The sequence below is a fragment of the Pangasianodon hypophthalmus genome, chromosome 1 (genome assembly GCF_027358585.1).
Source record: "Pangasianodon hypophthalmus isolate fPanHyp1 chromosome 1, fPanHyp1.pri, whole genome shotgun sequence".
Lineage (NCBI taxonomy): Eukaryota > Metazoa > Chordata > Actinopteri > Siluriformes > Pangasiidae > Pangasianodon > Pangasianodon hypophthalmus.
The window spans coordinates 27,103,514-27,125,943 of NC_069710.1; the positions used below are offsets into that span (position 1 = coordinate 27,103,514).

The following is a 22,430-nucleotide window of genomic DNA, read 5'->3' on the forward strand; positions in this document are numbered from 1 at the left end:
CAGCATGCAACACACAAACACACACAGTTCCAGTCTACATGTGTCTCTCAAAACCTGCACTGCATTTACTAAAGTACAAAACATCTGACATTCACAAAATATGACACATTCATACACACTTACAGATTATTCTTAATTAAACTCTATACCACCATACTGTTGAATTCTCAAATCTGATTGGTCAGCACAGCTCTGACCCTAGGGCCACACTTCGGAACATGCTGTTATAGGAAAATCATCAACTTCATGGTGGTAACAGTAACTCCTATCTACTTGGAACTTTTCTGAAGACAGATTTAGCATCCTACCATAGTCTAAAACACTTTAAAAAACAACAAAAGGAGGAGAGAATGCAGAAAAGAAGAAAAAAGAAGAGAGAGGAGAAAAAAAAGGAAAATAACAGTTGATATTTGATATTTCATAGAGCCATGCCTTATCAGTCCAGATCAGTGTGAGCATTTTCAAAGCAGAATTGCTTTCGATCCTCCGCCTCGCCTCTCTCACTCACTTTCGCTCCCCCCCTGCTCTGACCTGATAAGAACTCCTCAGTCTAATTCACTTTTCCTGCAGTCACACTCTGGGCATAGTGCGGCACTCTGTCTGTCAGTCAGGCACGTTGAAGCATCATAAACAGAGCTCCGTCCCAAAACCAGTGGCAATCTACCTAAACACTAACGTGTGTAGACACAAACTGTATGAGCTTCAGATGCCACTGCTGATCACTGCTGCCTGTCACAATATTTTTGGTTCCGTGATGGAAGATAATACTGGGGAAACACAGATCTTGTTTCATCTTTTCAGCACTCTATTTCACACACACCTCATTCCTCCCGCTCACCATCCTGGCCACGATGAGTTGGATCATGCCTCTTTTGTTGCTCTCAATAGACATGGACTTGCGTAGAGTCTCCATTGCTTCCTGGTTGGTCTTTCCCAGCAGCGATTCTCCATTCACAGCTATCAACTGGTCGTTCACCCTCAAGCGGCCATCCTGACAACACAGAGTAGTAACATGATTAATCTATTAGTATTATTTCCAGTAAAGACACAAAAGAAAGTGTCTGTACCAATTCAGAGAGATGATACTTGCCTTGCAAGCGGCTCCGCCGTTGATGATGGACTTAACGAAGATGCCCAGGTCGGCATGGTTCTCTTTCGAGCGGTTGCCCTTTACGCTGACCCCTAACCCCGCCGAACCTGAATCATTTAGAGGAATCTCAAAGGTCAAGAACTCCCGCGTTCCATCGGGAGTAAGCACCAAGTCATCATCCTCTGCTTTCTACGATGGGGGAGAGACAGAAAGAGGAAAGAGAAATGTCTTAAACATAATATCCCACTTGAGGAACATATTAAACCAAAGTGCACTTTTATAACTCCTGAGAGCACATTAAGCATGACAGAAAAGAAGAATGTTCCTGAAGGTACAATAGTCTATATTTCATGTGCAGTGCAAACCATTCAGGCTGCTGTTAGTTTATGACAAATGGATCATACTGCACACAAGGCTGCTTGCAATAGCTGCGATTTCCACTGAGGAACTCAAGCAAAGAAACTTTAGCCTCTAGCTGCAGGCTACAGTTCCTGGTCTGTTTCCATTGTATTGCCCTTGTCACTAATGTCACACTCACAACCAGAGAAATGAGAAATTTAGAACTTCCTCTACATGTCTATTTTTAACTACTGCAGCATTTCTAACAATATTTTCAGACTGGAATAGGACATCCACTTTAGGTCATGTATCTAGTAATTTTTTAAGTGAAACTAAAACTGCCATTAGTCTAATGTTCCATTTTTGAATGCAGCTCAGAAGCAAAAGGTCAAACAAGTGGCAAAATCAGTAGGAGTAAACCAAGTGTGATTGGTAATGTAACCACAGTCATGACAGTTGAGGTATGTAAGCACCGGTCTTTTCATGCTGCTTTTACCTGCTCTTCAGTTGGCCTTATTTTCACATGTGAACTCGTAATTGTGAGGTCTCTGTGTTCAACTCTATCACTAATGTTAGCTAGATGTATCTGTTTTGGAATTTTCTTAACATATCTCCCATTTAAAATGCACATCAATGGTTAAAAGCAGAAGCCACAGCCTATAGTCTAATCAATGACTACTGAGGGTGTTTTCACACTTGGCCCGAATACATGAGCCCGCATCCAGGACCAGTTCTGGGTTTGTTTGGAAGAGAGGCTCATAATCACAGGTTTGCTTTCACATGGAAGACTGTGACACGTTTGTGCATGCAGGTTTGCAAATGGTAGGCATGAAGTTCATTCATTTGATGCTTTTCATTATTTTCTTTGGTACCAACATATATTAAAGTTGATCTCATATAAGAAGGTGTTCAGTAGGGTTGCGGTCAGGGCTCTGTGCAGGACACTCGAATATTTCCACTCTAACCTTAACACACCATGTCTTCATGGACCTTGTTTTGTGCACAGGGGCATTGTTATGCTGGAACAGGTCTGGGCCTCTTAGTTCCAGTGAAGGGAAATTATAATGCTACAGCATACAAACACATTCTAGACAATTCTGTGCTTCCAACTTTGTGGCAACAGTTTGGGAAAGAAACATACATGGGTGTAATGGTCAGGTGTCCAATTTAATGAATGGTAGAAACAGTCAATCTGCTTGCATGTCTAAAACCTCACTAGCTAAATGTGCTTTTCTCACAATTTGATCAAGTTGCTGGAAAGCTACATGTGTGCCATAGTGAAACAGACTTATGCTTAATCAGTTCATTTTATGATTGAATATCGGCTGTCAAAATGTCTGGGATGCTCCTGTGCCATCACATCATCCAAACAGTAGAGGCAGTAATATTGTTGTTCCATGAGTAGATTAGGTTATAAATGTAGCAGTAGGCAGGCATCCTTTTTTTTTTTTTTTTTTTTTTTTTGGGGGGGTGTCCAGACTTTAACATTACTTATGATATATGCAGAAAAGCCACCAGTTTCAGATTCACAACTATATATAGTAGAAAATGTTAATATCAGAGCATGTGAAGGGTGTTCCCAGCCCACTACACATACTGTTACAGTTTGTGAGGTTAACAAATGACACCATTATCTCCTATACAAAATAATTACCCAGCTAGTAGATGTAAAGCAAATGTTAGTTTCCAGTGCTTGCACATTTCTGAGGTCTCTTCAGCATTTTGCAGTTTCCACTGTAAACTACTGACAGCAATGGTAGAGCTGTAACTTGACTGAGAATTAGCCCTTTTCTGCCATTGCTCTCAGATATATTGATAAGTCAGCTGTAATCCCAGTAAAATATAATGCAGGTCTACCAATTCATCTCATGCCTTTTTATAGAGACAAATACTGAAGCAATACACATGCACACAAAAACACACAGCATGCTGGAGAATGCCAATTGTCTGGCCAATGCAGCTGCAGCGTGCAAGGAAGCTTGAGAGGCAGTCGAGTTATTAGGATGCAGCAGAGTCCCAGAGTTCATTTTAACCCATCCTTCGCCATCTCATTCCACTACAGTTGCCATGGCAACCCAGACGGCTCTCCTCAGACAATAGCTGGACTCAGGTAGCAGAGGAGAAGACAGGTGGAGGCAGAGAGCCTGCCATCCTCCCCTCATTAGCATAACGTTCTTTCTCTCACTCTCACTCACTCACACACACACACACACACACACACACACACACACACACACACACACACACACACACACCCCATTTACACTCAGACATTCTTTTTTCTACCATTCACCCATTCTACCAAAAGCTACTGCATGTTCACAGATCTGAATGTCGTCTGTCTTTCTCAGGCAAGGCATTGATTTTGCTCTTTGTCTGCAATGCCTCGTTTTTGTCAATGACACTGGAGAGAGGATTCAGGAGCAATGCTGATCTGAGGTGTCAGGTGCAGAATATAACATCATGATGAGGTGTCAAACGTGGTTTCAGGAATGGATGATATTTAAAGTGTCATGACTAACAATAGTTTTCAAGGATGATGACATTAAGGCATCATGCAGGATTTTGGGGAAGAGGGCAATGTAATATATCTAGGGGTGACACAATGCACAATGCATGAGGACACACACACACACACACACACATGTATGTATATATACATATCTCACTAAATATCCTTTCGAAACACATCTATGAAAAGCTTTGGCATGATGTTTTAAAATTGATATACACTGTCATATTAGTTTATAATGAAGCTCTAACTGTTTATAATAACCTTTATACCACAGCACAGTTGAATTCTCAAAATAGGTGGTGTGGATTCATTTTCTGCTCTCTACTGTGACTTTCTGGCTGTAACATAAATGACAGGTTTATATTAGTGCACTTGCTCTAAAATGCTATTGTTCCTATAGTAACAGCTCATACACAGGGACTTGTATGGTAGATGCTCCGTATAACCTAACGCTAATAAAATGGATTTTAAAATGCTGTTTTTTAACAAAGAACTAAACTGTTAAAAAGCATCACATAATGCTCATTAACAAATTTAAAAAACTGTAAGAGTTATATTGTTCACAAATCTCTGTGGAATAAAAACAACATTTCAATCTATGCTGCTTTTGGAAAGTAATGCACTTCAGGTTGGTAATGCATCCTAACACCATGGCATGGATTATTTTTCTAAAACACAATGTTATACCTTACATAAATGTTATTTGCCCTTATTTTTATACAAAATAAATGATATTCCTCTGGAGACCTTGAACAAAGATGTCTAAACTTTTGCACATGCCACGATTACAATTTTTTTTTTCTATTTTTTACGTTAATCAAATACAATATAACGGTAGATTAGCAAGAGTTTGCTACAGTAGTTACATCATTTCACTTCAAAAATTAATAACTGTGATGTAATTTGGGGGAAGGGCACCGAAACTTTTGCCTACAACTGTATATTACATAATACATAGCAATTGCCTTTAGGAAATCACTGTTTTGGTGTGTTTCAGTGGAACTAGATAGGGATCGTTAAATGCAGTTTTCTCTTTTTTTTTTTAGTTTTGAAGGAAACCCAAAAATAATACGTTTAAAAGAAATACAAAATCTAGCTCAGGAAAGCCCCTATGTTTTAGATTTTTTTTTTTTTAATACAAAATGTCACCATGTGTAGGGTTTTCCAAGACCACTACACTTATCCCGGCTGATCAGCAAGTCAGATTTGGGACAGGGCCTGATGCTGGGCCAAGCTTCAGAGCTGAATCGTGCTTCTGAGTCAGGAAGGCTAAATCTGGAGTTTCTAAAGAGAAGAGCAGAGGTTGAGACAGATGTGCTGTCATTGCCAGCACCTCCATGGCAACTGAAAAAATATAACTCCCCCAAACATTCCACAGGTTCAGCATAATCTCTAGAGTGGACACAGGGGGATACGTCTTCATCATTAATGAACACTTAACTACATATATAGCCAAAGAAAATAAACCTAAATCTGAATTATGTCTTACATTTCTTCTCCTTAAGTGAGATTTTGTCCATGATAAGACAAGAGTATGCACAGGCATGGATAAGTTTTGTCAATGTCAGAATCAGTAAGTGTACGTGGCAAGGGAGTGAACATAAATGGTAACACAATCCCCTGACTCCATTTTTGACTTTCTGTACCAGTTCTTTATAAAGTCCGGCACTACACAGCTTTTTAAAAGAGGAACACAAAGTCGTACACTTTCATATACAGTAGGGTCCAAAGTCTGAGAGCACTAGTGAAAATGCTTCTATTTTGCATTCTATTCTAATTTAATACAATAATTTTTATTACAACTTGAGTGAAAAGTGGAATCTTTGAAATATTTACATGAATTTCAGAGTTTCTTAGTATTTAGTACATTGCCTTTTTGCTTTAATGCGCGTGTGCATTCGAGCCATGGACTCCACACATTTGTGCAAAAACGTATGATCGATTTTAGATCAAATCCATCGGAGTGTTGTCTGAACACATGCTTCAGTAGAAGAGATCAGACATGAGGAAAATCTGACCTTTTATAAAAAGCAGTTAACATGGTCAATATCACTAATTTGCTTACAGTTAAATAGGGACATAGAAATAGTGCAGAATTTTGAATATTAAATATTCAGGACATTAAACATATACTTTCTTTGTTTCAAATATTTCAAAATTCTAAAACCTTCTGTTTATTTCCAATTTTAAATGAAAAATAAAATCCCAGATTTCCGATGTAGTCTCAGCCTTTTGGACCCCACTGTATGTATAAAGGTATGCTTACTTTCACTGGCAGTCACACTCAAAGTGCACATTCCATTTACACACAAGGTAAACAATTAAAAAAAATCCACGTCACACACCACTGAGCAGTGGAGTAATGAATTCATTTATAATCAGACAGGATTGGGTGCATTCATTACATGCTTTTGTTTTCATGGACTAACTTGGATTAGGTTGTGTGTGCTGGAACAATAAAATAAAAAAAAAAAAAAAAAAAGGAAACCTCTGAGAGATAGCGTACCATAAAAATACTCAGAGATGCACAAGCAGACAGAAAAAGACAGAAAGAATGAGTTGAGGTGGAAAAGCACATTGTTTCTTTTTCACACAACCTCTCAGACTTTTCCTACACATCCACGGCTGAACCAATTAGCAGTGTTTCTTCTGCTCTCTTGTCTGAATGGGGTAAAGACATAAAGGTCACTGGAAATAAATTTTAGTGCATAAAAGAAATCAGTCAAGTATATAATTGCAAAGAGGGTTTTGTGCATGATAAGTATTTTAACATCATGAATTTCCTTTCCCCGGTTTCTTTCCAGACGAGTGCTGATAAAAAGTGCATATAAAACACCTCAGACTAATGCGGATTTCAAGCTTTCAGGTACAATTAGGCTAGAGAAAGAGGATGAGAGAAAATAGGTGAGAAAAAAAACGAAAGCTTAAAGGTCACAGACCTGTTAACATTGACTAATCAGAGAAGTCCTTATAGTCAAAGTAATTCTCACATTATTCCTGAATGAGCATGACTAAGTCATGATTACCATTTTAAAATCACAATCAGGCATTTCTGTTTTTAATGGCATCACATTTTTATACTTTGCACGTTAGCATGCACAGTATCAAGGCTTCATTTTAATGGTAAGCAAACAGCTGGGTGCAGGCTGAAATTGTTATGGAAATTGGGAAATTGCTATTTTGGAAATTAAAGAAGCTGCTCAATGTGCGCAGTAATGCAAATTAATCCTAGCTAAACGCTGAGACAGGTAAAGACCGCCAGGTCGCAGAGGATGTGGAAAATAATGCTAGCTGTACACTGCAAGTCATCAAATGCCAAATTAATTCTATAGATTTGTATTTGCTGAAGAACTGCTGCTGTAATTATAAAGATTGTTCTGTGTCCATCCCAGGACTCTTATTCACAATATGCTCATAATGAACATACTTTCAACGTACATTGTCCAATCTGACTTTACCCTTCTACACCTCTCTACTGTAATCGTTTATAATCCCACGATCTGGTGTCACCCAATACAGGATAGGTTGCCTTCCTCATGTCCTCTCAGGGAGTTTTTCCTTGCCACTGTCATTTCTGGCTCGTACATTAGGGATCTAAAGCTAAATCTGGATTTCTGTAACTACTGATAAAAGTGCTATACAAATAATGTGAATTGAATGATCAAAGAAACAGTACTCAGCACTGTATACATCCTGTCTGGTTCAGCTTTGCTCAGTCTGAGATGAGCTTCCCTAGAACAGGCCATGTGTGTCCCTCCAAATGGCCCAAACCAGCTTGTTTATCAGTGCTCAACAACAACGCCATGCCAGCAGTGAGGCTAATTACTGCCACAGCTGCTGGAAAAAGGTACTAAACGAAAACAGGTGGCAGCTCCAAACTGGTGTACAAAAAATATTCGTCAACAAACCACCATTGTCTTCCAGTGCACTTAGCAACAGTAGGCTTAATTACTGAAAACGCCTGGCGTATCCGCTTTGAACCATGGCACGACTTTTGGCACATTTCTAACTCTAATAACCAACATCAACAGTACAGGTGCTCATCTTCAAAACTGTGGAACAGAGAAAGTCTAAATGAGAAAGAAGGATAGACAAAGAAAGAGGAGAGAAAACAAGGGGAAGATTGCAGAGAAAAAAAAGACAGGCAATTGAAGTTAAACATCTCAAGCATGAGGAATAGATGGGTATGAGGGTAATTTTCACAGCAGGGACACCAGACAATGAGAGATACTGAAGAGGAAAGAGGGGTTTGATTGGCGCTCCAACCTGAAAATGTCACACTGACCACTGGAACAATCAGACAGGAGGAAGAAAGTGTGAGTGATTGCTGGTAAACATGACATACCATGCTTTTACTCTACTCTGGATGCATGGAAGGACTTAGAAGACACCTGTGCGAGGACACTTTAGGTTTCGTTTAACCTTAACTTAGCCTTCAGACCACTTCCAACTGCACTAAAAAGAAAAAATCTATCCACCACATACTGTACAATAAAGTATATTAATACTAAATTCAACATGCTCCCAATGAAGCAAAGGCCTATTATTTCACCTAAGGGTCAATTATACACCAAAATATCATATTGTGATTCTAGAAAACATTTCTATAACACACATTATAGATTATAGTATTAATCCTATTAATACTATATTAATAAAATTAAAAATTAAAAATGCTTAACACAAAAAAGAGGGAAAAAGTCTAACATTTTACAAATTTAAAGATTAAGTACAAAATTTTAGCAAATCAACTGCTTCCTTAACTATCCAGAGAGACCTTAAATAAATGCTCTTTTTCCCCCAAATAGAGTATGGAGAAAATAGTGTAAGTTTAGCACTCTCCTCTGAGAATGTACAGCTGTCTTGAGACATTACATAAGACGCTGCACAAAGGTGTGCTTGCTGTGTAGGCTTTATAGCTTGGAGAAATCGTGCTTTAAACCTCACCCTCTCAGGCTGGTAGCTACCATGGGACAGGGAGAACTAGTTATTGGGTAGAATTTGGCTATGGCTAAACTGGAAGAAAATGTTTAATCTCTAACTAAGCCACCATGGGAATGTGTTTCGCTTCCACATACACGCTGATGCAAGTTTGTGGCCACCGGGGCCCTTTCATAACATACCACTGGATTTCAAATGCAATCATAAAAATTGTAATTTTAACTGTCCTCTCGTCCTAGAACCATTCAATATTTTTTGGTTATCCATCTGAGAAAACCCTTTAAGGTTGTATGAAGAACAATACAACTGAACGTTTCCCTATCTGAAAAAAGCTCTAGGTAGTACCCTGTTAGCGAGGCAAGAACCCCCTTATTATAATTTATGACCTGCAGGATTTTCAATAAAGAAAACTGACTGTCAGAGGTTTACATTTAGTGCCTTACAGCTTCCACACCATCTTTCAGGTGGAGTGAGAAAGATCAGCTTCTCCACCCTGCTAATTCATACACTGTCAAAAAGACACATCTCCCTGTTCCTGTTCACTGGTATCTCGACTCCGTTTTCTCCTCTCAGTCTAAAGCCCAGTGTGCCCTCAGCCTGAAGTGACACCTGAAGGTAAAAGGAAGTTGGCTGAATCTACTGAAGAGGACTTTTGCACCCTGTAAGCAAAACTTGCTGAATATGACCTCATCCTGACTGTAAAGCAGCAGACTCAAAAGCATAACTCTCTGAGACAGCTAATTATATTAAAGCTAGGGGCAGACACAACTCTACGACTGCAGACTCTGACCTGGCTCATCACAGGCATGGACGACACCCACTTAAGTTTTCTTCTTAACTTTTGTCTCAAATCACACTGTGGACAGCTCACTGGCTCTTCCTGTGCATATTATTTTGAGGTGAGCTAAAGGACAGGGTAGAATGGGACACAGCCAGATTGTAAGAGCTGGCACAGAAGTGAATGAACTGGCTGAAGCGTAAAGACCCATCCAGTAAAAACTCAAACTTCTACCAAAAACCACCCCCTCATCATGTCACTCTCAAAATCATGAAACATAAAGCGGGTCTGCTTTTAACCCACATGAGTGGGCTGTGAAAAATGGCACAGTGTGTGCCCACAGACTTCAACACCACAGCCAATACTCTAGGTCTGTCAATATTAATAAATAATTCCCTAAGCTTAGCACCCTCTAAAAGTTATCCTCAGTGTGCTTCCATCAATACTTCCAATAAAGGCTGGTTTAAGAGTGAGCCTCATGCTCTGCTCACAGTTTAATAAATTGTTCTTCTCACTTTTACTCCTTTTGGCCTGCACATTCAGTGGAGGCATTCAGCACAGAGGAAATGACTAGGGCCATAAATGTTAAGGCATGACCTTTCTTTTTTGGCTCTTGAGAAACACTGTGGTTGTGTGTGTGTGTGTGTGTGTATGTTTCTTGTGTATAAAGTTATTTAGGAAAGCAAGATGATATCTGCTGTGAATAATTGTTACCATTTGGGAATGCGTGCAGTGTAAAGGTCTAATGCAATGACCTGGATATTGCACAAAAGGAGGAATGTTTCAAAGTTCACATAGCTGTGCGAGATTTTCCAAATTTGTATAACTGTATGGAAGAAGTCATGTTGTTTGACCTTCTTTCTTTCTAAAGCTCTGGCTGAACTGTCCTGTACTTCAGGAGCACCCAAGGTAGAACACTCTACTCCTGAAATAATAGATGCTCCTTAATATGAGACAGGACAAGAGACAGGAACTCTTAAGGCTCCCTTGACAATAAACTGCACATGTCACAGCTGGGATTCAAAAATGTTAAACAGGTCCAGCAGCAGGGCTTAGTGCTCATGCTCAATAAGTAAGCCTAGGACACTCAACAGCCCTTATTAAAATACAAACTGTCAGGCATTTGTCTGAAGCTGGCCTCGCTGAAAAGCATAAATCCAACTGTCAGTAGAATTGCATGCTCAAATTAATTGCGCAATTAAGATTCTCTTTGCTTGGCAGCCCCAGCATCTAATGGATCTGTGACAACTGCGATCTGATCATAAAGAGGACTTTAATGCAGTGTTTAATTACTATTCTGTGCTGAACTGAGATGATGCGCCATTCGCTCTGTCATCCGATGATCTGGCAAGCTGCTTTGCATCAGATCTGCAGCCGATTTCATCGAGTTGCACAAATAGTTGGGATTAACAAGCAACAATGATGCAGATGTGCTAAAGCCTGGTGAAAGAGAAAACATTCCGTGCAGCTGGGTGTTTCTGAATAAAGACTTTTTTTTAAAGCATAAAGCATACTGTCAATCATAAAGTGCTGTTGCAAATAGGAGAAAGGCTGATTTTATAACATACATGAATCAGTATAACATCTAGCAATTTTTGATGGTGAATCAGGGGTTGTCACATAGTTTATGTTCTCCTACACACCTGATCCAACTTATAAGCCTATTTTGAAGCTGTCCATGAATTGCATCAGTTGTGTTGGGTGAAAAGGAAACTGTGCAGTGCATCCAGTAGCCTGTTGCACTTAATAAACATAAGGTAAATAATAGCCTAGCCCAAACATAAAATGCCTCTACATTCAATTTTCAACTCAATTATATTTGCGTAGCACTCTGAAATACAGACATTGTCACAAAGCAGCTTTACAGAAATATGTATGTAGAGTTATATTTAGATCCCTAGAGGCGACAGTAGCAAGGAAAGAGATGACATGAGGAAGAAACCTTGAGAAGAACAAGGCTCAAAAGAGAACGATACGCTTCTGGAAACAGCTGCACATAGCAGTTGTTATAAGCCAAATTTCACACTTAGCTCTTACTATATGCAACATCTGCAAAAAAGTTTGTTAATCTATTTTGCTTTTCCCTTAAGCTTACAATATATGTCTTCTATGTATTCTTTATGGAAAACTGCAATGCTGTCTCCTGTGGTTTGAATGGTGGGTAATTGTTGTATTATATTAGGGCTGTGAGTAAGTGCATTGTTACGTGTAGTCTTGAGGAACAACATCCATGTAAGAATTACTTTATATTTGGAGATAGCAAAAGTGTGGCTGATTAAAGTTTTGGCAATTAGCAGCAGCCAGTTTTTCACTGTAAAAACAGATTTAGATTAGAGACATATATTGCTCTGAGCATAGTTTTTTTGCAGAAATGGACAACTTTTAAACTGAGAGTGTTTATGACATGCATTAGCAACTATGTCACATGGCCTCCTTCCATACATGTCTCTCCTGGTCCCATTCTCAATGTTATTCTTTTAACATGGCATTAGTGGCAAAAAACATCTGTGGTTTGACAGAGATTCAAACAGATATACAAAGCATAGATACATGGGGAGCTTTTGCTCATTACCAGATCTGAACACAGCGGACATGGCTGAGGCAACCTCTCTCTAGTAGTGATGGCTTGTTGCTGCCAATTCTGACTCAACAGGTGAAAACCTGGGTGTTGTCACTTTCAATAAGCATTCAGTGACTGTGCTCATGGAACGATTCATTTTCTCCCTTCTTTTTTCTTCTTATCCTTCTGTCCAGTGTGTTTGCTGAGGCATGACATTGACTGATTCATTTCTCAGAGGAAAGAGCAACAGATAAGACAGAGAGCGTATTCATGTGGCAGACAATATGCAATGTGCACTCGTCACTGCGGTTTAGTGGCAGACACATTCACGGCAGCACACAATGAATGATAAAATGTGCTGATAAATGTCCAATAGTGGTCAGGTGGCCCAGAGCGGCTTTCTTGTTTACGCAACGGAATTGTGTGGCGAGTTGTTTTAATGCTCTCTGCCGCCTATCATGCTTCGGGCCATATTAGCGTGCTAGGTAATTGCCTCTGTGGACATGAATAATTCAAAGACGTGTGGCCATGGCCTTGGAATATGTGCGTGTGTCTACAATGTGGGAAGATTTTATTAAGTGCCATGTGTCTGTTTTCATGCAGTCCTTCCCTCAATGCACTTATCCTGGTTTTGTTTTGTATTTTGGACTGACGCTTTTTTTTTTTTTTTTTTTTAAATCGGCAGGGATTTCTGATGCCTCAGATTTTTATCCCAGCTGTCTCATCTGTTGCCTTTATATCTATTTCCAGCCAAGATCCCCTGTCTGGCTTCTCTCTGACTCATCTCCATCTTTTCCAGCAACTCTGCAGCTATCAGCTCTGCTCACACGCCATAAAAGTAGAGGCAGGAAAGCCTCTTATTAAAGCCTTAAATTTCAACTAAAAAAATCAAGGAGTGGCTTAAAACGGCAAAGATGACTTTCCTATTGGGAGATTGTGAGTTTGAATCTTGATGGTGCTGGGATCCCAAGATTGCATAACTGGCCATAATTACTGGGTGGGAGGCATGGCAGTCCTCGCTCTCCTGTCCATCAGAGTGACATTAGGTGAACACAGGCTTAGAGTAGCTCATGTATACAGCATGGCTGATTAGTGCTCTCCTCTCCAAGCATGTTTAACTCCCCTATGATGTGAAGGAAATAATATTCAGCTCTCACATTCCCAGATAGGTAGCTATTCTACAATATAAGAAAGTAGGAAGTGACTAAGACTAAATCGTGAGGAAAATTGGATGCAGAAAAAAGGGGAAAAAAAGAAAAAAAGGAACATGATAAAGGTTCTGGGTTAGCATGTAAGAGTTTTTCCAGGAGCTTTTCAGTCATGCAATGCAAATATCACTCTTCATTCTTCTCTTATCTTCTCTTAATCCATACAGGCAAACTGCAGCAATAGCGCACTATAAATACCAAGACACAGGATCACACCATATCAGCATGTCTTCACTCAGCCAAGATTTGAGTGTTTGTGTAAATTCCCCAACACAACCCGGCTGTGTCCTCACTGCACTGGTCTCTCATTCCCCTCGACTGAAACCAATCCTCCCTTCAACCTCTCTTCAACTCCTCTTCAAGGGCAGCGCTCCATTGATCCAAGCTTCTTTGGAGTTCACTGGAGTTTCTCTCTCTCTCTTTCACTCTCTTTGTCTTTTTCCCCTCCTTTAGATGGCGAGGGCCGGGTGCGGGCGTCAGAGCTCATTTTTCAGCGTGTCCCTGTGGACCTGCTCACACTGTGAGTAAAGGTTAGAGCTGACACCCTTTTCAATAAGTCACTGCCTGTGCTGAGGAGCATCTGCCCAAAGCCTCGACACTCCCTCGAGCTTAGGAGAAGGCTAATCAAATGCACAGCGCAGAAGTCGAGAGGTGAATAAATATCATGAGTGATGCTGTTAATGCCATTCTGAGGAAGGCAAAAGGAAACCCTTAAGCCCTATTAGGCTTTCAGAGAAGCTCTAAGGATATGTGCAAACTAAAAATGTTATATCTGCAATTTTAGTTCATTTTTATTACAGAGAATGGTAAATAGTGTTGAGTATTATTTTTACTTCATTATGGGGTTGGAAACAAAAGTGGTAAAATCTACAAATGCCTTATTTTTCCTGTGTTGTCTAGATAGATAAAGCCAAGGTTAGGATCTCTGCTGGACCACAGCTTCCAATTAATCACTGATATATGATATAGCTAGAAAATGACAGTAGAATCGACCAGTAGAATCAACCAATCAGTTGGGTTCCAAGAAGTTTGAGTATTGTGCAAGGGGGAAAAAAATGTCACTGGAGTCCACATTTTATATTCAGCTAATCCGCATGTCTGGATTAAAAGATCCATGAGCTGTAAAATTCAGAAAGTAGGTCAGGACCCCTAACCATATCAATGTAACACTGTCCATTAAAACAACAATGTAAAACATTAAAGCTAGCAGTTCCAGAGGGTATTCAGCTGGGCTTGCTGATATATTTTCTGACTGACTGAGGAAAATCATTAAGATAATTAATTAATTTTTGGCAAAAATTTACATAATTAGTTAACGTTGGCTGATTTTTTTTATTCCGTTACACCATTACAATCATTTTATGTTGTTTTATTTTGTACTTGTTTGCCGACTTCCTCGCTTGCTTACTTATTTATTTATCGGTTGCTGGCTGTAGTCCATATTAAATGGTTCTTGTTAGTGCCTATACATCACAAAATGCTTCACTCGCCATGAAGAGATGATGACCTCATTTTGTCTGAAAGGCGCTAATTACCGTGTCATGTATCGCTTATCTCTGCCTGCTCCACAAAAGAGCAGGTCAACTGCTGTTCTCTTGATATGTTTCACCAAGTGACAGCCACCAACAGCATCCACCTCTCTGCTCCAACCATATTTCCTCCTGTCTGGAGTTCCCACAATGCACTGAGCTTAATTTAGAACTTCTTGGATCATAAGCATTGATGCAGTAATGTTTCCACCATTCCTCCAGCCAACAAGCACAGACTCTTCCCCCCCACATACCACCACATCATCCAGCCATCTCACCCAAATCCACTCATCCACCCACTCAGTGCCCATCTCTCTAGCAATTTCAAAACAACAGATAAAATAAACTGCCACTCTCACTCTCTCTGCTTTGTCTGCAATAACCTTCAGCTGTGGAATGATGTCTCACTAATCTGATTTTTATGAACATGAGGGTATGGATTATTGAGATGCTTTAAAGCTGAACTGAGGGTGTTGCAGAGCCAAAGCTCCCTGAATGTTAATGTGGCAATGAGGGTAATGAAGCGTCCAACTCCCTCTTTCTTTCTGTTTCTCTCAAAGAAAAACAGAAAGCTTTGAAAATCTTAGACTGAAAAGAGGTCCAGAAGCAAAGAGAGAAGAAGGAGAGAAAAAGGGGCTTTGGAATAGCAAGGAAAAGAAAGCCATGAAAGATGAAGATGAGGAGTGGGAGATGACAAACAAAAGAAGGGCAAGAAAGTTAAAAAAGAGAAAAAACAGGAAATCAAGAGTTTAAAAGAACTGGAGAGAATGAACATCTCTTTCCCTATATGGGTGAAAGGGAAATGCTTTGTGAGAGAGACAGAGAGAGAGAGAGGGAGAGGGAGAGGGAGAGAGGGAAAGAGAGAGAGAGAGAGAGAGAACTGCAACATGTCATACTAACACTTTCTGAGCTTCTTTTCATTACAATGCACTCTACTAAGATTATCAGTGTATGTAGAATATGTATTTTCACTGCATCCAAACTCATTTGCCTCTAATGCTTATCAGAGTCTCTGAGTCTTTTCTGTGGAAGGGAGAGTGAATTAGACTGCACTCAAATATCTCACCTGTCAGTCAGTCAGTTGTGAGACACAGACTAGGTGAAACCATGTAACTTTAACATAACATGCTTTTCACCCTCATTATTCCAAACGCAACTTCTTAGTCACTTATGTGAACTGAGCCAAGACAGAGAATTAAGCGAAGGCATGTACAAACATATGGTCCAGAGGCATGATTCTGCATCTGATTAAATTTACAATATAGACTGCAGAAGTGAGAAAGTAAATATGGTGCGTGTGTGTGCATGTTTTACCACTTCACGAGGCAGGAAGGCATCCTCCTGGCGGACGACCAGCAGACTAACAGTGCCTCCCATTGGAGTGGAGCGGAGAAGAGACACCACCTCCTCCTGAGATTTCCCGTTCAGATCCACCCCGTTCACCTACACGCACACGCACGCACGCACACACACACACACACACACACACACACACACACACACACACACACACACACACACACAAGGAATTTATTTGCACATACCAAAAATATATCACTTTAATACAGACTGTAGAAAATGTTTGGTTTAAGCAACCCTAGGTTAATGCAGGCTAATCTTTACCTGCGACCCATCATGGACTTAGTGGTTTATTGTAATATATTGTGATCACAGTGTGTGGGAATGTAATCGCAATATGGAATTGCTGTTTGTATTCTTTATGGAGTACTTATGGACAAAAAATCTTGTGTTGTCTGTGTTTTTTTCATACTATATTACCTCTCCAACAGAGATTCTTAGACTGACAGTACTCTTAGTCCATGACCTAGTGAGCCAGTATCAGGATGTATTTATTGATAGAGACTTCAAAGCACTCCTGTAAGTCGTTCTGGATAAGGGCCTCTGCCAAATGCCGTAAATATAAATGTATTGCACAGTCCTACTGGAAACCATTGGAGTTAAAAAGATCCTGTGGATTTATATAACGGCTATAGTCTAGAGAAAATAGGGGAAAAGGTTACATTTAGAACCCTAAAGCAAACAGATTTTTTGAGTGGGCTGATATATGAGAGGTTGATTAAATTCAAATAGTAATAGTTTGTAGTTCTGGGAGTAAATAATAAAAAAAATAATACATGTGACATAAATAATAACATGGGTCTTCTTTCTGCTGCATGATATTAGCTATATGCAGTATATGCCTTTTTTGCATTTTAATTTACAGTTAGGATACAGTTTTGACATGAGGACAGAAGCAGGACTGCAGATAAATTCTCCCAGGACAGGTTAGTGTAAAAAGTACTCTATTAGTGATTTGTTTAATAGGAACACCTGTACACCTGCTCATTCATGCAAATAACCAATCAGTCAATCATGTGGGAGCAGCGCAAAACATAAAATTGAAGATGCCTGTGCCCACGGTAGCCTCAGATTCCTGTTGTCGATTGACAGGAGTGGAACCTGATATGATCTTCTTCTGTTGTATCCCATCCACTTCAGGTTCAATATGTTGTCCATTCTGAGACGCTTTTCTCCTCGCATGTAAAGTGTGGTTATGCAAGTTATTTTAGTAACAGGAGTTACTTCCTCTCAGTTCAAACCAGTCTGGCCATTCTCCTCTGACCTCTCTCATCCACAACTCGCTTCTGCCCTCAGAATTGCCATTCACTGGACGTTTTTTGTTTTTCACACCATTCTGTGTACACTCTGGTGTGTGAGAAAATCCCAGGAGTACCATGCCATGGTCAAAGTCAATGGGATTACATTTTCCCTCATTCTTCTGATGTTTGAGGTGAGCAATAACTGAAGCTCTTGACCTTGAATTTATGCATTGCACTGCTGTCACATGATGGGCTGATTGTATAATTGCATGAATATGCAGGTGTACAGGTGTTCCTATTAAACTGGCTGGACTGTATAGTACAATATCCAGGTCTTTTCTGGTACTCTACTTTGCTCATATCCCCCTGGGTGCCCCTGTTTTTTTCCCCCTCCTTCTTCTTTTCCGGGAGTTTTTTGGAGATGAGCGCATATATGTTTTGTCTGTGTGGCTAGTACCAACCTGTCTGATTTTTCCCTAAATGATAATTTCTCTTAGACTTGATCTAAAGTTTATTAAACCACCACACCCACTAAGGAATACTAAAAGCTTAGGCAATAAAAGTCATCTGGATATTAGGGTACAAAAATAGCACAAGCTACGGCTAATTTCTTCCTTCCACACTTGCATCTGGGACCACAACCTGCTGACATCCAACACGCCCAAACATGGTTACTGACATAGCATAAGCGAGCGTTCTGACTGGTCTAATTTACACACCAGCATGACCGTGGTGATGCTGAAGCAAGGTGAGTGTGTGCACAGCGGTGTGTTGATGGAGCCAGGTGAGTGTGTGACTGGAGGCCAGTGAGATCTGAGTCAGCCTCCGCAGAAGGCATGGCTTCAGGCTCGGGCTCCAGCAGTGGCACAAGAACATGCAGGTGTGCCACTTTATTACAAAATAACATGCAATTTTTACAAATTGGCCTACATGATCTCGTTTAACCTTTTTTAAAACTCTTTTTTAAAATGCTTAGTAAGGCTACATTTACCTTTTTCCATCGAGAGTATTTTTTTTTTTCATTGATTAGCATCAATAAGACACTCTTCACTCCAAACACGTCACAGTATTCCTTACCCCTTAAGCACAAACTCAGCTGTAAATCTGGTATATCTGTTTTAGTCAATTCAGTGAAAGGTATAGCTGCCAGCAGTCAAATACAGCCCCTAAAAACACCTTCATTGAATTAGGAGACATTACAAATATTACTCATATTAGAACTATTTAAACTGTTTTTAAAAAATCAATTTGGAATGATTCAAATTGGAATAATTTACATTCTTTCATCAAATTCATATCATAGTAATACAACTCCTTGACAGTATACAATTACAACTGTTGTGTTGATCAAATTTTTAAAATCAGCACTTTCTGAAATTGCTCTGATTGCTTTTATGAGCTACTAGTGAGAAATAAGTGCTATCTTCAGGTAGACAACTTTAGTCTCAAGTGTTTCAGCAAAGCCAAGACAGTAAGCAAGACTCAGACAGAAACCACTTCAGAAAATCCAGCATGAGAATCAGGAAGTAGGAAATGCAAAGTGAGAGAATGACTAAGAGAAAGATGCTTTTAAAAGCAACAGGTGTAAACCCATGCAACAAGCTCCTCTTTGATAAGGAACAGGATAATAAGATAAGTTCGGTGGAGTGACAAGCTTTCATCTTTCTCACCTCCAGCAGCCGGTCACCGGCTTTCAGGTGGCCATCTTGGATGGCTGCTCCACGAGGAAGGATGTTCTTCACGTAGATTGGGGCGGAGCCTCCTATGGGGACATCACGTGATGTGATACTGAAGCCAAGTCCCTCTGGACCTGAGAAGAGCAAAAGATTAATTTAAAAAAAAAAAAAAAAACACCATGAAGACCACAACTCAGCTAGAAATACTTTAAAACAGCAACAATCTGTTGATGTAATTCTGTAACAGTGCAACCTAAGCACTGATGCACACATAAAGGCATGTCTTGCGTTCTAAAATTTAATACACGTATGGTCAGGATCTTGACCTATTAATATAAGCACAGACCCACAGATATATGCACACATGCAGACACTCCATGACTTACTAAAACCACTGCCAAAAGCATTATATTGGCCACAGTAAAATTACAGCCCAAGGTAAAGCCTAAAAGCTACTGTATCTAATAACCAATCAGGGTCCATCATCAGGGCTATTTTCAAAACCTTCAGGCAAGTGGTGAAAAAAAAGTAGGTTGCTGTGTGCTCCATTAGTGCATGACTGCCCATATGTGAATGTACATATCAAAACATACAACACTCTAAACATACGACCAAACTGCAAACCATAATTAAATGTTTGAGGCCCATCTGTGATCACGGCAAATTTAACTCTGTCTAAAGCGCTGGAACAAGAAGAGCTTACGAGCATAACAGGATCATGACAGTGTATATTTAAATCTCTAAGCCAGATGAGTCTAGCGCTGGAAGTACGAGCCACTCATTACAAGGCCAGGGTAATGTAGGCTCTTTTTTGATGGCGCTTGATGCACTGAAGCTTTAGGCAAATTGAACTTTACAGCTTGCCACAGATGCTACTAAATCGTAGGGAAATGTTGTTAAGGGTTCAGGCATGGGGTCTCTAAAGCAATTTGCTCGCCGTCCACAAAGCGACCTTTTTGGGAGAGGCAAATGAATATAAATGGGTCGACTGAGTGAAGCCGGAGAGCGCCATAGAGCAGGTCGGAGCGGGGAGCGTACGGCGGCACTGACCTTATCACCAGAGCGGCCCTGCATTACTCAGAGAGCACAGACGGGCAAGCGAGACGATGCAAAGAGCGATAGGTGCACGGAGATACGTGTATCTTCATTTTAAGACACATTTATAGCCATCAAGTCAGGCTTCTTCACTATTTGGGCCACTCAGAAAGCACTGCTCTTGGACTTCTCAACCCAGGGGAAGAGTAAACATGCAGCACTAAAACGTTCAGTGGGCTCATTCGGATCCATCTTTGCTGTTCATGGGTCTAATTTTAGACATTCTGTTGTGGAGGAGAGGCAATCAGAGTCAACAACACTGGCCTGAGAGGTTATTAGAGATAATCCAATGTCCTTTTTCCAACTCTTAGGACATTAGGAAAGTCCAGCGCTAATGGTGCTCAATCAGGTAATTAGAGAGATGCCTCTCTAACAGCCGGCTAATTAATCACTTATGTCTTCACTTCCATTTTTGTCTCAGTAACGTGAATGTAAAATGATGGAGAAAAAAATGTTTTTTTGTAAAAAGTCCTGATTTTAAACAATCTAATTAACTTCTGGTCATAAGGCAAAAAAGGCTGTTAAGAGCAAGGTGAAAATTGGGTTCTGCATAGTCCATTATTTGATTAGGACACACTGACTAATAGAGACAGAAGAAGATTAAGGAAAGAGAGAGAGAGAGAGAGAGAGAGAGAGAGAGAGAGAGATTTAGAGCCCTAGCCATTATAAATGCTGTTTTACAACAGGAAAAAAAATTAACAATAAACCACCAAAATGAGTCTGGTTTTGAAAAATCCCAAATTTGCCATCTCACGTGGCCTTCCAGAAACCAGCCTTGGAGGAAAAAACCATGGCCTACATCAGAAATCTGAACAAGTAAAAGAGCTTAGGCCATAAAAGTGGAATTCAAAAAACAACACCAAATGCTTGACATGAAGAAAAAAATGACCTACAGTAATTCTCTCAGAATGGTGAAAGCTCTGCTGTTTTGTTAGACTGTAAATAAAGGCGCAGCCGGCAGGAGATCCACTGGAGCAGAACCAGGTCAGAGCTGGCAGACTGTAGAGTTTATACGAGACTCAGGCCTGCACTCACAGGGTCAATCTCACCATCTCCGCTATAAATGAGAGGATTGTGTAAATGCAGCTGTGGGGCTGGTAGTAGGGGAGAGGTGTGTACCACTCGTTTAGCTAGAGCTGGCGTGCGATGACTCCCTCAGATTAGCCTGCAACACGGCCCTCTCATGTCAGAGCTGCCTTCAGCACCTCCCGCCAGCTCTGATAAAGCCTCGCGCCAAATCACCAGCTCTCAGCATCTGCTGGATCAGGAACGAACATGCCAACAGGCACACCGCCATACACACTCTCTCTCTTCCTCTCTCACTTAAGTTTAAATCACTGGGATGAAACAAGTGATAGTGTGCATTTTCCAGTTTAAGCAAGAAGCATTCAGGGAAATCATTCAAGTTTGCTTCCGTGAGCAAAATGTGAGGTCTGGGAGAACAACACCTTAGTCAATAATGACTATGGTTCATTTATGGAAGAAACGACAACTCAGCAAAAGCAGGATATTGCTGCCTGCATATTAAAAGTATTCTTCCCTTGTGTTAAAAATAATAGGTATCAACCTATTATTGGAATTTGTTGGAATTCTATTACCTATTACCTATTTGTTGGAATCAAATACCAACCATGCCACAGCCATCCGTGGCCTTGAGTCCAAGAGAGCAAAATTAGTCATGAATGATGACTTTCCTTTCAGCAAGAAACTAGCCAATCAGGGCTGTCTGTGAGCTTGTGTATGTGGAAGAGGGCAGATAACGCTTTCCTCAAAGTGTTCAGCTGCCCTGTGACGTAGCATTAGCAGCAGTATAAAAAGATGCAGTGACTGGTTTCAAGTGTTTTAGAGGAAGCACATGCTAACCTTCCTGGCTAGCAGCTGTCACTTGGGGTAAAATGGGGTAAAAATCCTCACATCAAAATTGAAAACGCTGCAGTCAGTTGTAGATGTAACACTAACTGCTAACATTAGCCATGTGGTCTAGCTAGCAAACAGAAAATGCCATGTATATTGTTAACATTCACAGATGAGAAATGTTTTATGTGAATCTGTTTACTTATTGGATCGTCACTGGTTGTTATATAACAACTAATAGTTCA

At 40.2% G+C, this 22,430-nt stretch overlaps 1 protein-coding gene across 7 annotated transcripts in view; it reads right to left on the minus strand.

Moving 5' to 3' along the window:
• The window catches only part of pard3aa (par-3 family cell polarity regulator alpha, a), a 379,511-nt gene that overhangs the window by 158,642 nt on the left and 198,439 nt on the right, over window positions 1-22,430 (minus strand). For 5 of the 7 annotated variants that reach the window (XM_026944876.3, XM_026944879.3, XM_053233968.1 and 2 more), the window contains exons 10-13: window positions 19,231-19,370; window positions 16,275-16,403; window positions 1,091-1,279; window positions 821-991 (exon numbers count right to left, since the gene is read on the minus strand). In XM_026944876.3, coding sequence (XP_026800677.3) covers window positions 821-991; window positions 1,091-1,279; window positions 16,275-16,403; window positions 19,231-19,370 — 629 coding nt within the window. The remainder of the gene's footprint in view (window positions 1-820; window positions 992-1,090; window positions 1,280-16,274; window positions 16,404-19,230; window positions 19,371-22,430) is intronic. The other 2 variants (XM_053233962.1, XM_034309095.2) reach the window with 1 other exon arrangement.